Below are 20838 nucleotides of genomic sequence, written 5' to 3'. Positions count from 1 at the left end.
AAACATGTTTAATAAAAATACATATAATGCATAGAGAAGAGGGCATTGTAGGCCTACATTTTGCTGATTCTTACGGTATAGAGTGTTTCGCTAGCCATTCATATTTGGTATGTCTAATCATGCTGACATATTTTGGTATGTAGCAAGTAAGCAGACTTTACCCATGCAATAGGTTTATTATCTGCACTGTCATGCGATATATTGGTCATCAGTGTGACCTAGGCCTACCTTTTACTAAGTGGTTTCCGCTTTGTTGTACTGATCTGGTGAACGCGTATATTACCTGAGTGAACCAGTCGGGAACCAGCTTGAACTGGAACGCCCATATCATAGACTCTATCTAACATTGCCGTACTACGAAGTAAACGGGCTCCAGTCTTATGTGTTAATACACAATCTAAGATATAGTCATTGAAACCCCATATAGCATGCCTGACCGAAGTACAAAGTTCAAGTCTAGTCATCGGGAGAAGACTACACCACGGACAGGCATCAAGTTTTATCCAAGGTGAAATGACTATTTTATCCGCATATGAGATGTGACGTCAGCCAGTTGCAGAGACGCGTGCCGTGGTATTATCACGGAGTGCAGTTTGTCAGGCTGCTCGTCTCATTTCACCGGCGTCATTTCACCCGTCTTGTGGAACGGCATCATTTCGCATCCTATCATCTCCTTGATCCAGTGTGCAGCGGATATTAAACTACAAGATGTCGCAAGTCACTCTGCATTATTTTGACGGTAGAGGAAAAGGAGAAATCATCCGATTTATGCTTTCAGCTGCGGGCATCAAGGTAATGAGCAAGTACAGTTAAAAATTGAACATGCACGTGCGAGCAAGAATTGGGAGGTAGCCTAGGGTCTATCATAAACGCGTAGAGCTTATGCCAAGATTTGTACAAGTACGATCTATGCGCTTCAGTTTGCGCAGGCGCAGAGAATTTCACATAATTTTCAAACAACAGCTATTTGCTGCTTCTGATTCGTTTTCCCACCATGGATGAGAAGTGAGGTACTGAAGCACACAACTTGTCTCAGAAGACGAGAACGATTAGTTCGTGATATGTCTGTAGGCCTATATGTGAAGAAGAAATATACTTCTTATTCTTGTTAAATATACTTTATATATTCGCGATCCTTCCTCAGACTGAAAAGCGCCAAGTCGACCTAAACCTGTTAGCTGTGGGGGTGAATTTTGATGTAGGATATCTTCATTTAAACTAGTTCGCGATCTCCAACAACATCGGGTATCATCCTTACTGGCAGCAAGAAAAATGTGCATGTGCAGGGGCCCATACCGCAAACATATTTTTCGATACATGTAGTCCTGTGTACTAGTAGGTGGGAAAATTTTTTATTTCTAACAATTCTAATTAAATGTTCTTGCGCAGGGCCTATATATGTGATCAATTATAAACTAGATGTACGTTTATTGAGTTGGCCCGGTAACTGTACTGTATTTTCAATCCTTTCATTAGACGATCGAAACTAAGGCGGCTGTGTGTAGCCGATATAGTCCTATATATAGCACTGGTAACCTAGACCTATATAGATTGGGGTTCGCTTTGAATTTATATATTAATTCAGCTATAGCTGTGTTGCACGTGGGTTATCGGTAGTATAGACTATAACCTAGCTGTTGGTACTACATCTATGCAACAGCCTGCATATTTTCGTTCGTTTCGTTCGTACTATATTTGATCTCACCAAAGCTATATTTACATACAACCATAAGCCCTATTATCAGGCCTGTATGCGTGCATTCAGAAAATCCGTACGTAAAACTGACCTACATAAACCGAGCTACGCTGACATGAGATAACACATCAGAGGGGTATATACACACTCACAGAATTAATATGTTAATTTTAACAGAAAATCTGTTCTCTGAGTAATAAGATTTTCTGTTAAAATTAACAGATTAATTTTTTTGAGTGTTCTAGGTGGAGTTTAGTAAATTACCTGATGATAATGCTAATCTGATGATAATGCTAGTCTGATGATAATGGTAGAAAAAAAAATCTAGGAATGTGTACATGCAAAGAACGAAGAAGAAATGTTGGAATGTCACGTATATTAGTTCTGCAACATGAACAGATAATTTGTGACCTAGGCCTGTTCTGTGAAGAAATATGTGACGCACCTTGCTGGCTCAGACGCTGCGAACAGATGTCAGGCCTTTCGACAATGAGATCGCGTGTTCGAATCCAGCTCTCGCTCCTTCGTCGGCGTTTGTTATAGCTGAGATAATGTGGCCGTTTACCACCGATACCATTGTTTCTGTACCGTGTAAATTTTTGATACACCAAACAAATTAATACATGTAAATCAGTTAATAAATAAATATCTGGTATGGGTTCCTTAATTGTGCTGTGAGATAGCCGAAAGCAAACAGGAAATTTGTGTGAAAGAATATTACATATGGCTATTGGTTTGTGGGGTTATAGAATGTATTGTATAACTTAAGTGTGCCTGTCATCACCTCTGTTCCAGTTTAATGAAGTGTTCCTGACAAAGCGGGAGGAGATGGTCAAACTTATCACAGGTATAGTTATGTTGATTTCGGATCAAAGAATATTTACCTATGTATGCTGTAAAAAAGTAGAGGATTTTGAAAATAAATGAGCTACAACCATATCAAAGAGATTATATTGTACATTTTCGGCAAAATATAGATCACCGCAAACACAAACGAATTTTTGCTGTTATATTAAAATAGCCCTAATAATTACCTGTCACAAAATATCAGCCTTGTTGGTGCACGTGTCACCCTTAAAATCGGTAATAAAGTTCCAAACATCTTGGTAAACTAACTAACATTATAGTACATATGCGAGTGTGATATTTAATGAAACGAAATGATTTATAATATTCTTGGTAAATACAGAGAGCTTGTTTTGATTAAGCAATGGAATGTGAATTTTTTAGCTAAAATCTCCGGTATAGCTCCTTTATCTCACCCTATTTTTAATTAGATACAACAATTTATCAATAATACTGAGACATCTGATGAATTACACTATATACGGACAAGTTTTAGTCTTCCGACTTAAAGCCGCAGCAAGACATTAGACACTAATGCAATATTATGGGTATATCAATAGAATTATTCAAGTATATCCTATATCGCAACATGCATGTTTCGTGGTAGATAATATATATATATATATATATATATATATATATATATATATATATATATATATATATGGCATTGCAGATGGTCTACTCGACTTCAACCAGTTACCGTTGTTGGACATCGATGGTCTGAGGCTTGTACAGACTGGAGCTATTGTACGGTACATAGCCAGGAGAGGAGGTCTATACGGCAAAGATGATAAGGAGGCTGCTGTGTGAGTACATACAGATGAGTATACAGCAAAGTGAACGGTGGTCGACTGATGTATAAAGCGATAAGCTGTTGGCTTTCTAGAGCGCTATTCTCGATTCAGCCGACGGGCGCTTCACACAACTGAAGTCGCACCATCGAACTCACCTTCACAATGTTCAGTAAAGAGAAATACCGCTGCCACAACTGCGTCTTAAAAAGCAGGGTTAAATTATAAGGATCGAGTTAGTCTTTCTAAAAATGTTAAAATGAAAAGGGAAAAAAATTGCTGTGCAATAAAACGGCTATTGTAAATTTTCGTAGCATCTTAAAGATTTCTGTCACGTCCACCTTTGGCTAGCACTCATAGCGTCACCCATCGCCGACGTATAGCCGCCACAAATGACGCTGTGCTTCAAAATGTTGTTGACGTCATTCCAGCATACCTGAGTTGCGCGTTGCGGCATTATACGGCGTTGTGGTGACGTTCCTTGGTGGAGCAATTGATTGCATGAGCGGGTATATGGAATATTGAAAATTATCTACAACACATGACTTCAGTTTCTTGACTGACCTTCCAGTACCTATAAAATAGGTATTTCAAGGAATGAAAATCATCGATGATATTAACAATTGTATACACCCACCGGTGTTAACATGTACAGTCTGGCCCTATGGCGTAGGCCTCTTCTGTGGCGTTTTGTTCTAAAAGTTCAACTCTTCAACATTTAATATACTATAATGAGCAACAATGACTGGATAAAGAATCATTATTTCTTTATCCAAAGTTTCCATTTCACATGAAAACAAAAATCTAAGGAAGAAATGCTAAATACATATGTTCTTGACAGGGTTGACAAATTTTTCGAAGGGCAAAGGATTTCAACGACAACTACCTCCCCCTGGGGTTCCGGGAGAGAGACGTAGTGCTGGGCAATGTCAAAGAGAAGGTCTTGCCACGATATCTTCCCGCATTTGAGAAGGTAACCCATATTTGCATAAAACTTTATTGATTGAAGTTCTTTTTTTCCGTTAAAATATTGCTGTGTGTTAATATTCCCAGTATATATATAGCCATATATGTTTTGCAAGCTGTAAGTTTTTTTCATCTAGTCAACACAATACTCTGTACACGAAATCTAGACACATAGTTTCATCAAACCAAATAACAATTCACTATTTCTGATAAATATAAGAAAGGTAAAATTACCAAAGCAAAATGTCTTTTGGCGCTCTTGTGTGTGTACTTCAGCGATGTGTTATATTTTATTTCTTAAACCTCGTCACATGCAATAGTTGAGCAAGAAAATTGTATTCATGCGCGAGTGTACCTAATCCAGGCATATAGTTTTAGATGTTTATGGATTAAGCCACGCCACTGGCGGCTCTGACAGCTAGACGCAACCAATCATACTAAAAGAAAGCTATATTCCTGTATAGGCTTTGCAGAAGAATGGAACTGGGTACCTGGTCGGCTCTAGTCTGTCTATGGCGATGTGGGATTGCTGGAGGCCACTTCTAATACCATCGAGTTTATTGGAGCTGATGCCCTCAAGGATTATCCAAACTTGCAGGTAACTTGTCTGGTCTCTGTTCTTTACAGTAACTTGTCAGTCATCAAGAAGACTATCAAATACATATATGCATGGATGATGGATTTCACTTAAAGGAAAAAACCTCTAAAAATCGAAGTATTCATCATTAAACAGACCACTTAAAACTGTACATAAATATACTTTTATTAGTATTTTTAGATTTTTGTGAAGTGAGTAAATGTGTTGAAACATTTTATTTCTGAGGTGGGCTTCATGGACCATACTATCAGGATTTAGGAACTCTAACGTCACAGAAGTTTTTCCAACTCTAATCACGACGCTGAATGTCGGAATAACACTTTTTACTCATGAATAATAGATTACTGAAATAATGTTCCCCAAATTTCCTTCCTTCTGGTGAACATCAGGAAAAAAGGTGATGTGACATCAGAGTTCCTAAATACCGGCAGTATGGCTCAAAAAGCCCACCACAGTATTCAAATATTTGAATGCTTTTCAACACTCTTACAAAAAAAATCTGAAAAAATAAATGAAAGTATTTTTACGCATAGTTTTGAGTTGTCTGTGTGATGAAATTAATTCATATTTTAGCTTTCTTTTATTTAAGCAGGTTGGAAATGAGGTTCAAACACATGTTTTGGGAAATTATTGTTTAAATTCGGAAAGCGTGATATGTAACAATAATTCAGGCAAATCTGTTCGGAATTTGAACTTCTTGCGCTATAAGACACACATTTTATAGACTTTTAAAATTTGGTCCAAGGCATTAATCGTTTCCAAGTTGGGGTCAGCTCGGGGTGACAATGTCAGAAAATGAAAAGCGATATAAGCGCTTAGTTGAAGACCCAACCAATAAAACAGGCAACTTTATAGCAAGTGTTATGTTAAGGAGAAAGAAAACAAAAATATTAATCATCGGAAGGACAACTAAAAACTATATCTATCTTGATAACGTTGAATGAAAGTGTCTTGTGAAGTTTGCAATTGTTAACTTAAATGCGGTACTCTGGATGAACAAAAACTTGGAATGACCGATTAAGTTATCGATTATGCCAACCTTAGAATGCAGGATTTGACAGCATACTTTCCATCCTGAAAAAAAAAAAAACACTCAAAAACAAACCAAAAAGTTCTAGATGTAGTTTTCAGTGGTCTTTCCAATAACGTTTGCCTCATTTTTGTTGTCTTTCAAATCTTGTATAAACTAGACATAAACTACAGTGTGCTATGTATAAATGTTTTCTCTCCAGTTTCCTTCACATATTAATCTGAGTGACTTTCTGCTTACAAAAACACATACCGCATACCGGTTGACGTTAAATTGTAGAAAAGAATTTTTCATTTCGTTTGCGTTAAAAAAAAAAGAAAAGAAAAACACAAATTTCCTAATCACAAAGTTACAAGGTGAAGAAAGAGTTATTTCAGTGAAATATGAAAAGTATTCTTCTTTTGCGAATTGCAACACCGTAATATAGCAGAAATTTGTATTGTCAACAATTGTAATCACGGTTTGGTATTTCAGAGCATTTACACATTAACTCCGCCCGTAAAAACAATGGTATAAAATGTTTTCACGTGTGCTTACAGCAATTTTACAAGACTGTCAGTTCGTTACCAAACATCTCAGCTTTTCTGAAGGGACCTCAGAGAAAGCGAGCCAATGACGAGCGATATGTAGCAGATGTCAAAAGAGTCCTGGCTTGGTAGCCAATCAGAAAGATGCATTCTGTGGAAATTTACATATCTCATCACCTTTTCTCTCAATCGAAGTAAATAATTTTTCGTGTCGAACATTGTGGTTTTCCGTCTGGAAAAAATAAATAAAGGCAAATACTGTTATTATACAGACCTCTGTTTCATATATCTTTGAATTAGAAGATACAATTATTTGTTTGCTGTTGATAGCCGTGCTCAAGAAGAACAAACGGGGGGAGTTTTGAACCATTGACATTTTCTCTGAGTGTAAATATGATAAATTGTGGCTACTCTAAGAAAAAATAATCTGTTAAATTTAACAGAAAGTCTGATGTCTAGAATGTCTGATGTCTGAGTGATGCTAGAATCTGCTGCCATTGCAGCAGATTATTCTTTTAAATATAACACACATACTCTATTAATTCAGCATAAAAATTATATTAGACTAACAGAACATCATGTTGAATATGACAGAACATTGTGTTATCCTAACAGAAAACAAGTCCAGCTCATGCTGGCTTCCTCTCCGGCCGTTCGTGGGAAGGTCCGGCAACAACCTGCGGATGATCGTGGGTTTCCCCTTGCACCATAATATTCTTGAGTACGGCGTAATACACCAGTCAAATAAATAAATAAATAAATAAATAAACATTCTAGCATCACTCAGTCTTTAATTTTTTTAGTGTTTATTCTGTGAATTATACAAAAGTTTGTTCAATATAAGTGATCGGTCGACCTACCCGGCGAGGTGGAGTTTTGACAGGCGCCGCGTAGAAATGAAGTATTGAAGTTCCATGGGTTTTATGGAAGTTTGTTTTGTTTTACAGGCTACTAAAGACGTGTCAGTGCATAAAAGCATTAAGTTCAGTGGCTGTGGGAGCCATGATTTGAATGTGTTTCTTTCTTTAATTGTTTGATTGTTGTTTAACGACCTGTCCCTCATAAGAATTACTCACCGGCGGTCAGTATTATGGGTGGAGGAAACCGGACTGCCCGGGGAAAACTACCTACCTTTTTTCAAGTCACTGACGATCATTTCTCACATGTGACTTACAGATATGCACGCTATACTGGGGGGGAGGGGGCGGTATTCAGAATTTTAGATTGGGCAAAGGGCTACAGGAGCGTCGTCGGCACCTTATTCTGCAAATTACCTGTCCGGTTTTTGTTTAAAACATCATGTTACACATGGTTCATAGAGAAATAATTTAAGGTGACTTATACACTGAAACACAGATTGGTCGTTATTAATCTGCTTTATCCAAATGTATTCACTGAAAGAGCCTGATATTGAGGCTGTGGGCTTGTAAGTTAGGCCTACGTTATGGACTTGAAAGTTAGGCCTACGTTATGAGCTTGAAAGTTAAGCTTACGTTATGGGCTTGTAAGTTAGGCCTGCGTTATGGGCTTGTAAGTTAGGCCTACGTTATGGGCTTGTAAGTTAGGCCTACGTTATGGGCTTGAAAGTTAGGGCCACTAAACGTGAAGCAAATGTCTCCAAGACGGCTGCCAAAACAACACAAGCCCAACCAAACCTCGATCTGACCGAAAGCTGTGCGCACAGCGAGGTCACAAAATTCCCTTGATCTGAAAACAGAACATGACGTTTCATGCAACTTTCTTTTATACCACGTATACCTTGTAATGCAACACCTGGTCTTTCTTCATACTCAGTCAGAACTGTGGTTTACTCAGTAGACTAGTTCGGGGAAATAGGGTCATATCCGGGAATGAAAATGAAACTGATCGGGTCATGCGTATAACCTAGGCTTAGGCCTGTAGGTAGTACGCTGTACACATTCCTTCACCACCTTCCTTCCGTTCCTATCCTGTGTTCATACTACATTGTCAGATCATAGTCCTGATACATAAATAGCGGTTGAGTAAAGAGGGGACTTAAACTAACCGTGACGCCTACTACGCACGCTGCTCTACTTTGTTAACTCAGTTCCGGTGGTATAAAGGTAATATGTATTTCTCACATGAAAAAGTAGTCCGTCAGTTCAAGAGCAAATGTGTGACAGAGCTACATGTAGGCCTACATGTGAGTGTACATGTACTTGCAGATGCGAACGGTATACTCTCATAACATAAGCGTGTGAAATAAGCTCGTCAAAGGATTTAGCCTGGGTCGGCCTCGCAATGTGGAATATACTATGGGCAGTTTGTAAGCTTCTGTTTCTTGTGATATATGGACTACTTTGCTTCCTGGCTGGATATTTCTACCGACCGATGAGACAATTTTCCCCAGAGTCGCGGATGGGTGAGAACGAGGGCCGTTGTGCCACGGGTTATGGTGGGGTTAGCCCCGAGTGCACTGTGTGTTTTGATCGGCAGGTGAACATAGTGCTGTTACCATGTGGTCATGCGACGATGTGTCAGCAGTGCGCAAATCAGTGCCTTCGACTGAACGCAACTTGCCCAACTTGCCGGCGTAGGATACAGGATATTACACGAATATACACATAGCTGGTTAAAAATAACCATGTGGTGTGTGAATAGGATTTTTTATGTAAGTTTTTGCAGAGACTCACAGCCTAGTTTAAAACAAAAAAAAAACACTTTGAAAAGACACCAAGAACCAGAAGAAGAAGAAAACAGCCAGCCCTGTTTTCCACGGTGTATGACGCACGTTAAGTTGACTTCATATACGTGATACACGAAAAAGGACTACAAAAGGTGTGACTGATTGCGGAATCCTGTCCATATGCTAATGTACAGTACATATAATCGTATCTGTAAGTTCCAACTTATTACGAAAGAGTTGTTAGTGGTCAAGAATATGTACACGTGCGGTATCAAGGAAATACACTAAAAAAATTAATCTGTTAATTTTAACACAAAGTCTGTTGTCTGCGTGATGTTAGAATGTATTCCGTTATTATAACACAACATTCAGTTATATTCAACCTAATATCTTTATGTTGAATTAACAGAATATGTGGGTTTTATCTATCAGAAAAATCTGCTGTAATAAGAGAATACATTCCAGTATCACTCAGATAAAAGACATTATGTTAAAATTAACAGATAAATTTTTTGAGTGTAGTTGGAAATCACGCTTTAGGACGAGATATTCACAGCATGTCAGGTAGATAATAATTATATGTGCTCACATGTCAGTCCTGCTATCATTTCTTAAAGAAAATTGACGTTGAAAAGCGAGATCTCGTTGAGGTGTTACAAGACATTCGTGAAGACGAAAAGAGGCGGTCCTCTAGCACATACTGTTTTCACAGTGGGGGTTTGAACTATGTGGAGTACTTTGTTTCTTCGTTGGATATTTCTTAAAACCATTGATGAGACAAATTGTTCCGGAGTCCAGGATTAGTGATGACGTCAGCACTGGCGCCGAGTACACGGTGTGTTTTGATAGGTTGGTGAGCATAGTGATGTTGTCATGTGACCACAGGACGATATGTCAGCAGAGCGCAAATCATTACTTCATGAACAATGGTGCCCCATTGTTCCTTGTCAGCCATATTGGAATTGTGATTAACGTTGGAAAGATGATTCACAGTAGTGAGCATTTACTCGAGAGTACTTAGAGCTGTTGCAAAATTAAAAGCTGTGTACTGAGTGGAAATAAACTTCTTGTGAGGTTAAAGTGTCTAAACATCTAGCTTCATCTTATTCTGTTGCTATTTCATGTCAGAAAGTTTGTCAGATACCTGCTTAAGCTTGATGGTTTTCTTCGGACTCTGTCCGTTTTCCTCCTATGCCGTCTTATAAGTGATTTCAACAGTGCTGCATGTGGACACCGGTCAAATAACTGAATAATTATGTTGAAGAGTTCATGTTTACCTTTCAAACCAATTCTCCAGTGTGATTCCAAGTTGACATTGGACGTAAGATATGACGGTTTCATGTGAAAACATTAATGATACGTTATATTACTGCTGATGATGGCATTTTGATGACAGATGGAGAGGAATTTAATTGCTTTTAATGGCCTGTAAGTTAAATGGCCTTAAATATGTGACACACGTAGATATTGCATGTACAAAACAATACTGTATGTTGTCATATTGTATGTACAAAAATCTCAGTGACTGTATATTGTCATATTGTATGAACGAAAATCTCAGTGACTGTATATTGTCATATTGTATGTACGAAAATCTCAGTGACTGTATATTGTCATATTGTATGAACGAAAATCTCAGTGACTGTATATTGTCATATTGTATGTACAAAAATCTCAGTGACTGTATTGTCATCTACATAAATATTCTTAATTACACCAGAGCAAGCCGGACGATAAAACTGGTCCTTGTTGCTGCCTCGCTTGGCGCTCAGCATTGAGAGGTTGGAACAGGGAACCTCTTTAGAACTGGTTGGCCCAGTGTCAGTAAAATGTGACTGGGTGGGGTGTCATTGATTGAAGTAGAACCTTTTACGTCTTATTATCTGTTACTCGAGAATTCTTTTCACGTGTATTTTAGTTTGCTTTGACCTACATGCAATAAAGAACGTTGCTAAGTCCCGTTGAACAGTCATGTACTGAACAACCTGTCAGTCAACCCAGTTATATAGCGCTTGGCGAATGTATTGTTACTATATTTAATGTGTGAAACGTTCCAGCTTGCATTTTTGGTCATAGTTAAATGGTCATTTTAACAGTTGAATTGTTATAGACTTAATAAAAGGGAGAGACCACATTTAAATAAAGTGAGCAAAGTCATTTCACGTACATCCCAATTTCCACAGTGCAAAACATATTGAAGTTCTGCCAGGACTCTTTGGGGGTAACTAACTGAAGGACGGTGACGTCACAAATTCTTATTCACAACTAAAGTGACTCTCTTATATTTCCACATTAAATACCGGTATAGGTGTAACGCTACACATGCATATATATTCATGTTACAGTTTGAAATCTTGCTATTCTAGTGGCAGCTTAGCAGCCAAAAAGAATCAGTGACATCACTGCTAAGCTTATTCGGTATGGTCTGGAAAGTCCACCGTAGAACCTCAGCCTTTATTTGCAGTTTGTTGATTGTGAAAAAAATAAATAGAAAATATCATGAAGACTTTATTTGTAATCACAACGAACTGGATAATGAGCATTTTATTTAACGGTGGCTTGTGTTTTTAATAATGCAGGGAAATACAATTAACTATCAAGAGGTATTTATTTTTTACCGATGCAATGATTTGGAAGCTCAATGATTTGGAACTAACTATGGTTTCGGTATACAGTGACATAGTCACAGTGATTTCTAACATTTTCTTGATTTATACGTGTATTCAAACAAAAATTACTTAGAACATCGAAATATGGGACGACCGAACTGAACCACAAACTGTAGTGTATGTAGATGTGATCGTTCCGAACACAGTAAATGAATGAACTACGAGCATGCAGCTTGTACCATCACTCCTCACCAGGTACATACTGTATGTACGCCTTATTATGACAAACATCCTGGCGTAAAGCCGCAGTTAAGTCAGCCAGAACTGTATTCTCAACACATCGGACGTCTAAGTCTGCTGAATCGTAGTCACTGAATGACGTGTAAACATAGCCCGGCTCTGCTTTGTCTCTACGCTAAGTCGCTCTGCCTGTCAGCCGGTCTGTCGAAGGCAACATCTAACATTGTGAATTTAAATTAGTTTCTATACTTGATATAATTTTTGTTTCGTTGCTGAGGGTTTGGATTTGGCAGCTAGGTTAGCAATGTTTTAGTTCAAGACATGTAATGTTTGACTCTGAAAGTGAAAATGAAACTTTACGGTGAGCCTATATAATCTAAATCTATATAGGCCAAGCAGCACATAATCTTCTTGAAAACATTGCGTTCGTTTGAATACTAGGTGTGAACTATACATGATGCTAATGCAGATCCACAGTACATTAAGGATCCTATATATGACACATCGGCTACATATCAAGTCTACCGGGACATGCATAACTCAAGGTGAACTAGTGATTGGGATGTACATTTCAGTTCTCTAAGCAGAGAAATTATAGTCGGACACTATATCCTGTGCTTCTGGACTTGCGCACAGTGGTTGCCTTTGGTTTTTATTTGCGCAGGGTTTAACCATGCATTTCGATCATATCATGACAGTTTCCCCTTGTGGTAAACTGGGTTTCTGTACCGAGGTATCAACCCTGCTTATTGGTAATATAGACAATGTAATACTTTTGTCAAATTGTGATAGCACAGCCTTGAACTCAGATAACTTTGCATATATTTTGCGTGCGCATGCCAGTTGATCTGATCATTGTTATCTACACACCTAATTTCCGGTGATATATGGGAATATAAGGGGCGTATACAGGTGTAACTGATCCTAAGATCGACATCCTAAAACAAAGATCTCAAGGAAAGATTTCGCGTTGGCTGATCGACAATGAATTCGGCACTGTTCACGTTTCTGCCTACCTTGATATGTGGAATAATTGTGGCAGCCGCGGCATACGCGATGAACAGAAGATCTATGGAAGGTACTTACCCTGGTAAGGGTAATTATGATATTGGCAAGCCGATGTCCACAGGTAATGGCAAGCCGATGTCCACAGGTAATGGCAAACCGACGTCCACAGATAATGTTAAACCGACGTCCACATATAGTGGCAAATCGACATCCACGGGTAATACCAAGATGACGTCCACAGGTAGTGGCAAATCGACTGCAGGTAGTAACAAATCGACTGCAGGTAGTAGCAAATCTACTGCAGGTCATGGCAAATCTACTAGTTCACATAATAGCCCGCGGTTGGCCCAAGGTGAGATAGAGAATCGCGCGACGTGCAAAGTGTGTTTTGATCGACCAGTGAATGCAGTGCTGCTACCATGTCGCCACGCACTCATGTGTGAGCAGTGTGCAAATAAGTGCTTGAGAATGATCAAAAGATGCCCAATTTGCAGGAAGTGGGTGACGGAAATTATGCGAGTATACATCTAGTTATGCGATCACGGCATAATTAATTGTCATCACGGGGTCATCACTAACAACGCATGATGGTCGATGGGCATAGCACTTCATAATCAGTGGAACACTTTGGGAGGTGATTTTTATAACATGGAGATTTATCTTAACTCAGTACCGATGACAGTAAACTGTTGATCATCTAACATTCACCTGTTGCAATGTTGCAATTTAAACTGTGTTGTATATACTGGAACTGTATTATAGAGGTCAAGCTTCGTAAAACTTTCCGTTTTTGAATTTGAGAAATGGAATTGTGAACACCAACATCATGGTTATATCTGAAACTGCATGACTTTCATCTGCGGTATGTTTCCGGGTTTCATTATAATCCTTGTTTTATTGCAATTTGTGCAGTAAAACAGACTTCGGTGTTTGCTAATATCAAGCGTGGAGGGCTGAGTGCGGGTAGCTATCAACCTGTTGCTGTTCGCAAGACCAGTGACAAGAGGCTGTCCGGACTAATTCGGTAGGGCTTTCAACGCAGTGTGACCTTTTCCCGAAACAATACTTGTACGTGGAGATATATGCGAACGTAAACCCTCATATGCAAGAAAAGCGAAAATAAAGGTGTATGTAAATAGTATATAAGAGATAGCATCTTGAGAACAGTTAGTTGAGAAGTGGACACAAATGCATATGTACAGGACAAGCCATTCGTGGGTAAAATACAAGGACATGGCCGTTTATGCCCAAATGCTACAACATTACAGATTTTGGTGATGTCACAGCATTCAGCTGAACTCTAGTTTTTTATGTGTAATTTTCTAAGGTTTGACTTGAAATTATGCTCTGTTGTCAAGTCAAAGTTTTAAAAAAGTCACAAAAATTCACATATAATGCACGAAATGTATCGACTGTGTAACTGTCCCGGTTCACTATGCTTTCTTTGTTAGGTTTATCCACGTGACTTTGGTTGAACCGCAACGAAGATATCCCGGTCATGCGCATTAAACACACGTACACCGTATCAGACTTGACAGCCTCATATCTAAGTTTTATATTTTTGAATACTGACCTTTACTTTGATCTCTGGCTAAAGGGTATATGATATAATATGTATATAAAGAGCAAAAAAATGGAATAAGAGTTAGGATAAGCAGTGGTTTATAGAGATTATGACATTTCGTATACACCTGTGTTGAATCTTTTGATGTAAACATTTGATGAGAATCTTGTATATCATATTGTATCATTTTACTAGTAGGCCGTATTGTTATTAATTATGTAATTTGTTTTACATTCTATGCTGGTTTTTTTTTTGTATCACACCGTGCACAATACGGTCGGTGGCAGTAGCTTGTACGCGATTACCTTAATTGTTGTATGTTTATAATTATATCGACTTTAAATAAAGTATGTTATTTTATGTTCTCTTATGATTGCTTCATAATCATTGTGAAGTAATGATAGCAATGATGATAGTCAGTCATCATAATAGTGTCTTCGTAGGCGAAAAAGCATAAAAATAATACGTTCTGTAAGACACTGTAATTTAATACAAGCTCACTACAACAGTTCTGTCAATGGCGTTTTGTTTATACCATTTACCAGCCCGGCTATGCACGTCTGCAGACTTATTCCCACTGCATTTCCTTGGTGGCAAAATCCAGTAAGCGTTTGTACGACTTGCACTATACTACCACTCTTAAAGACTTATTTGATGACGTTTCATAAATGATGTCTAATTTTAGACAAATACGTAATTTGATTATGAAATGACATGAATTTTCACGGTTTTCATACACATACATATACACATTTAATGCGGACATATTGATTTTTACATTTGATTGGTAATCGATGCCGTGTGCTCAAGAAGTTTTCATGTATTCGCCAGATACAGGAAAAAACTTCCTGACTCAAAGCCACAGCCGAACCAGCAACTGAGCAGCATCCCACGTGTGCCAACCAAGCCTTCCTACAATGAAATTCTCTGCGCACGGGACACACGCGAATTTGACGCCGCGTAGAATGTGTATCATGCATAGATCTACATGGTGTCATGATTGACACACAAAAGCGGAGTTAGCACCGGTATTAAATCCTGCAACTGGCTTAAATACTTTTCTGAGCGAAGACTAGAACTATAGTGTACCTGGTTTAAACATGGTTTGAGATTTTATACTGGTATTAGATAACCCACTTTTGAACAAATGGACCCAGAGGAATGGGTATTTAATCTCCATATCGTTAAAACGTCATATCCAGATCAAAGCTTCTAGAACGTACCTCTTTACTCCTAAATGACGTAGAATCGACATGTTGTTATGACAACGTCATTTCCGAAAAGTGCCTGCACGACAGAACGAACGTGCCAAGTGAAAGTAGCCCCAGTGGGGGAGCTTATAAAACTCCTTCCCGCTTGTATCAAGGCGGTCCAAAGTTGTGCATGCATTCATGGGGAACTCATAAAAGTTCTTCCCACCTGTAAACAAGACGATCCAAAGCTGCAACTCATTTGTTTTTTCCTTGAATCAAGGATTATCGGTGTATATGTGCTCATAAAACATGTATGAAGTACACACGCACTGCAACGTCACAGAAGAAAACGATGCGTTGTACTCTCATTCGACATCCTGTCAACAAGGTTGATACTTGCTATAAGCTTTGTAATCACCCTTGCTTTTACTGTACAAGATATAAAAAGCTACGTTTTCGACAACCAATGGAACTGCTACCCGCGTACTTTCGTCAGGGCATTTTTAGCCAATCATTGATCGTTCCTTATAAGTGCGTATTAATTTGTTTCAAAGCAAATGCATGCATGTTCTGATCCGATTTATTGCTTGACACAACACTGAAAAACAGCAATAAGCAGTGCAATGAACGGTGATATTCTTTTATTGAAACGAACATGAAACTTAACACGTCAATGTGCAGGGAGTCGCTAGCTTGATTAAATGAAGATGACTGTCATTTGGAGCTTCTGTGTAGCTCGTCCTCGAGTCTCCCATTTAACGGCCTATGGACGCTTTCTCGGCGACGTCATTGTATCCCAGTAGCCTATTTCCCTGGCTCTGTGATCATGAAGCAGTCTTAGACTTAAGTCATAACTTCAATTATTAAATTTGGTGTCTTCTTCCCCGTAATTTTAGCTGAAATTTGTTATACAATAACTCATCCATGGTTTATGTTGTCAAGCAAAATTTTTACCTCATAACATAAGAAACAACAATTTCATAGCTACTTGAAATATTAAGGTCGCTCGTGATCCCGAGGCCTGACGTATTCTGAGCGCCCTGCATTTGGCTGGCTCCCTGCCGTTGACGTCAGATGGCGCTAATCGCTCCAGTCACATTCAAAGTAAGCCCTACCAGAATACGTCAGAAATCAGACTAACCTTAAATGTGACTTCGCCTGAAGCGATTAGCTGTCTCTGCCGAGAATCGAATGACGTCGTGACGTCATCAGAGAGGAGAAACGATTGTGGGGAACACAACGATATGTTTGTGACGTCAGTTCCGATAATGTTGTAGACCAGTGTCTTGGCAACGTCATGTACACAGCGATTTTTCATCGCTTCAGGGAAGACGTCATTTAAACTGCCAGACAGGTAAGTTATTACATTCTTAAAAAAGACAATTGTAGAACATAACAGGAGTCAATTGTGTGACACAATAAAAAGACGAATGTATGCATGGGCTAATTGTTCATATATGTAATATGTAGAGTATACAGAACAAAATTAATATTAAAGGTCGATTCAAAGTTTCTCTGGAGTAGAGTTGGTGTTGTTAAGACTGAAATTAAAGACTGAAATAATACATACGGTTGCTCTATTGCTATTAGAGTAGAACAAAGATAGCTTAAGTCTTGATTAATGCTCTACCTGTGTGTTTTATTATTTACGTGTATAATTTATAATCTTTAAGTAATATATATTTATCTGTAATGATCTGTTTCTCTAACATGTTCCAGACAGTTTCTAAATATGTACAGTGTCCTACAGTGTGTTAAGTTGGCATTAAGTATTTATTTATTTATTTGATCGGTGTTTTACGCCGTACTCAAGAATATTTCACTTATACGACGGCAGCCAGCATTATGGTGGGTGAAAACCGGGCAGAGCCCGGGAGAAACCCACGACCATCCGCAGATTGCTGGCAGAGCTTCCCACGTACGGCCGGAGAGGAAGCCAGCATGAGCTGGACTTGAACTCACAGCGACCTCATTGGCGAGAGACCAATAAATGGGTATTTATACCATAGGTGGTTCAGAAGGTGGGAGATTCTTTAATTGGCTGTTTGATTTGTACATGCATACTCATTGCCTTCTTTCAGATGTTTCACAATGTCAACAGAGGAAATAAGTGAAGACTCCGCTGTTGATGAGGCAAGCACAAAGCTGAATGGCGTCGGTAAGTCTGAGTAGCACCTTTAATAGAGTAAAACAAACAACTATATCGCCGAATTTGGGTAAATTTCACACCCAGTGAAAGTCTGACTTAAAAGAATTTTTCCATACCTCGTATACACCGGCAATGGTGAAGGTATTGTTTATAAAGTGGGGGTGGGGTGGCAATAATCTTAAAGTTCAATTCTTCCATTTAACAATTAAAGGGCTAAAGAATTGACAATCTGCACTTCGGAAGTGTTGTGTACAACACTTGTAAGTGTTATATGTGACAGTAATGAGTGTTATATTTGACAGTAGTAAGTGTTTTGTGCAACACTTGTAAATGTTATGTGTGACAGCAGTAAGTGTTATAATTGACAGTAATAAGTGTTTTGTACAACACTTGTAAATGTTATGTGTGACAGTAGAAAGTGTTGTATTTGACAGCAGTAAATGTTATATGTGACAGTAGTAAGTGTTATATGTGACAGTAGTAAGTGTTATATTTGACAGTATAGTAAGTGTTTAGTGCTACACTTTGAAAGTGTGGAATTGCAGTCATTTATGTTTTAAATCTAGTACTTTAAGAAACAACCGGAAGTATATGATTTCACTGACTTATGATTATCTTCCAACAGGTGCGACTAGCAAAGGTCTTACTGAAAGAGAAAACCAATTTGCGGAAGAAAAGGTACTGCGCTAAGGGCACTGTCTGAAGGTTAATGTTGTGGTAGTTCCGGGTGACGAGACTGCTTGTAGAGTATGTAATGTTTCAAGGGTGGGCGAACACATGACTCAGAGAGTACAGTATTTTGGGGTTACTTTCATGGGCATTTCGCAGCTGTATGGCAATATAAAGGAACAAGGTATTACATATGAATAAATAATGGGAGACTCGATGACGAGTTACACAGAAGGTCCAAATGACAGTAGAAGGCATCGTTATCTTCTGTGTCGTTGCAGCACGTGTGCACATCACCAATAATTGTGACATAATAAGGGAAAGAGCAAATGAGTTCACAACTTTGAACCGTCTTGATACACCATAATGCTGACCGCCGTCGTATAAGTGAAATATTCTTGAGTACATCGTCAGTGATGTTTAATTACTGCATTTGAATGCCGTATCTGGACTACTTTTCTTCGCGGATATCGAATAAAAATCCAATACTTTTTCTTAAATACGAGATTACGCAGTATGGCCACTGCTTTGTGTCCACATGCTATTTCGCTTTCTTTATTTTGGCGCCAGTTTGACTTTGTCAAATGCATATATTTTCTATTTTAGAATTCGGAGGACTGTTTTGTGGATTATGACGACAACAGAGAGTCTACATGTTTGGTTTTGATCAACCAGACGGTTTGTAATGGGCCGTTGCTAAAGTTTCTGACACGCAGCCACGAATCCAACATAAGCCCTGTTCTTCAAGGGCGGATTCACCATCAAGGAGGTATACTGCCCGGAAGTGTGGTTTTTGGTGGTGATGCCCTAGACGATACTCAGGTAACTTTAGGGAAATGTCTGCGTTAGATACATAACTTAATAGTTTGTAACTGAAGAATTAGAAACAGAGGAAAGACTATTAAGCTGTCACATATGCTTTGTAAATGTAGGGAAAATGGTTCATGGCAATAAGATTTCAGTTACACATGCAGTACAACGTGTGTCTAAATTTTTTTTTACAAAATCTAGACGTGTTGGCAAAAACACAATGCCTACTGTTATAATAAAAGTTTATAGAAAATATTCCTAATGCACATTTTTTTACATTTTTTTCGCTCATATTTATTTATTTTATTGGTGTTCAACCCCATGTCTAAGAAATTTCACTCATGGGACCGAGGCAAGGTTTATGGGTGTATGGAGGACACTGGAAATATTGGAGTGAACCACTGCCTATCGAAAAGCATGTGACAAACCTCCTGACACAGATCCGCAGTCGATCCAGTCAGAGTCGCATTTTAATCCACAACCTGTTTGGTCACACATATGTCGAAGGTAATATATATAGTTTTAACACTGCATCAACTGCTTTTACACAGGGAAGCAATACGTGGCTCACAGAAGTCTATTACGGAATCAGTCTGCTGGAAAACTACGTGGATACTTCGAATAGACGTAAGTATATATACACTGTTGCAGTTGACCTAACTTGGAATACTTCGAGGTATTTTAGTAGATCCTTCCCTCTACATTCCACTTAATAATCAGGGTTTGGATCCGCCATACAAATGTGGTAAGTTCGAAATCTCCGCCCAGGCCCTTTGAATACAGGCGTTTTTGTCCAATCATTGTGGCTTTTACAAAGGGGTTTTCGGCGTTTGACCCAATCGCATGCACCAGTACCAAAGTGGGCGGGGTCTAACTTACGTATTGAAGTGGTTGAGTAGAGTAAAGAAACATGAAACATGAAGTATAGATTAAACCCATTTGTCTAGAGGATACCAATAATGTATCCATGGCTTGAATACTGACGAACGTACAGTCTCCATGCAGACCGCTTTCCACTTTCGAAAAATTGATTTACTCTTGAAGAGCTTTGAAAAGATTTTTCTTTTGTTGTACTCAAATGCTAATACTGCGTCTTCACATTTGAGAAGTGAAAACTGACAATGTGTATTTGTCTTAAGATGTTTGTCTGTTAGGTATACACGGGTCTGTTAGAAACCTGCGGATGATTGTGGGTTTTCCCTGGGCTCCGGCCAGTTTCCTCTCACCATAATGCTGACCGCCGTCGTATAAGTAAAATATTTTTGAGTACGACGTAAAACACCTATCAAATAAATAAATAAATAAATAAACAAAACAAAAAAAAAATAAATAAATACATTGGTACAGGTACATAACCAATGTACACATAACCAATACCATCTTCGTGTTAATTTTTTTGTCAATTTTTTCATCAAAGAATAACTATGGTTTCAAATTTCATTGTGCCCTATCCTCTATATATATTCACAGTATCGGGAATTTGTTTTATATA

The 20838-nt window shown here is 38.5% G+C and overlaps 1 protein-coding gene across 1 annotated transcript; it reads left to right on the top strand.

Annotated features, from left to right (window-relative positions):
- The first annotated feature begins 587 nt into the window (after positions 1 to 587).
- LOC135462727 (glutathione S-transferase 3-like) lies at positions 588 to 6724 on the top strand. The gene is made up of 5 exons (XM_064739954.1): positions 588 to 792; positions 2492 to 2543; positions 3219 to 3351; positions 4178 to 4233; positions 6405 to 6724. Exons 1-5 carry the CDS (start codon positions 709 to 711, stop codon positions 6587 to 6589), a joined length of 510 nt encoding a protein of 169 aa, XP_064596024.1. The 5' UTR covers positions 588 to 708; the 3' UTR covers positions 6590 to 6724.
- The last annotated feature ends 14114 nt before the right edge of the window (positions 6725 to 20838 follow it).

Source organism: Liolophura sinensis, chromosome 1 (assembly GCF_032854445.1).
Source record: "Liolophura sinensis isolate JHLJ2023 chromosome 1, CUHK_Ljap_v2, whole genome shotgun sequence".
NCBI lineage: Eukaryota > Metazoa > Mollusca > Polyplacophora > Chitonida > Chitonidae > Liolophura > Liolophura sinensis.
Note: the sequence above shows the minus strand (reverse complement) of the source record. Positions and strands in the feature narration are given on the sequence as shown.

Bases quoted from the DNA above. Each gene is read 5' to 3' on its own strand.
- LOC135462727 (XM_064739954.1), top strand. From the start codon at position 709: ATGTCGCAAGTCACTCTGCATTATTTTGACGGTAGAGGAAAAGGAGAA. The intron at 793-2,491 runs GTAATGAGCAAG...CCTCTGTTCCAG, and splicing joins TTTCAGCTGCGGGCATCAAG to TTTAATGAAGTGTTCCTGAC. The intron at 3,352-4,177 runs GTGAGTACATAC...TGTTCTTGACAG, and splicing joins GATGATAAGGAGGCTGCTGT to GGTTGACAAATTTTTCGAAG.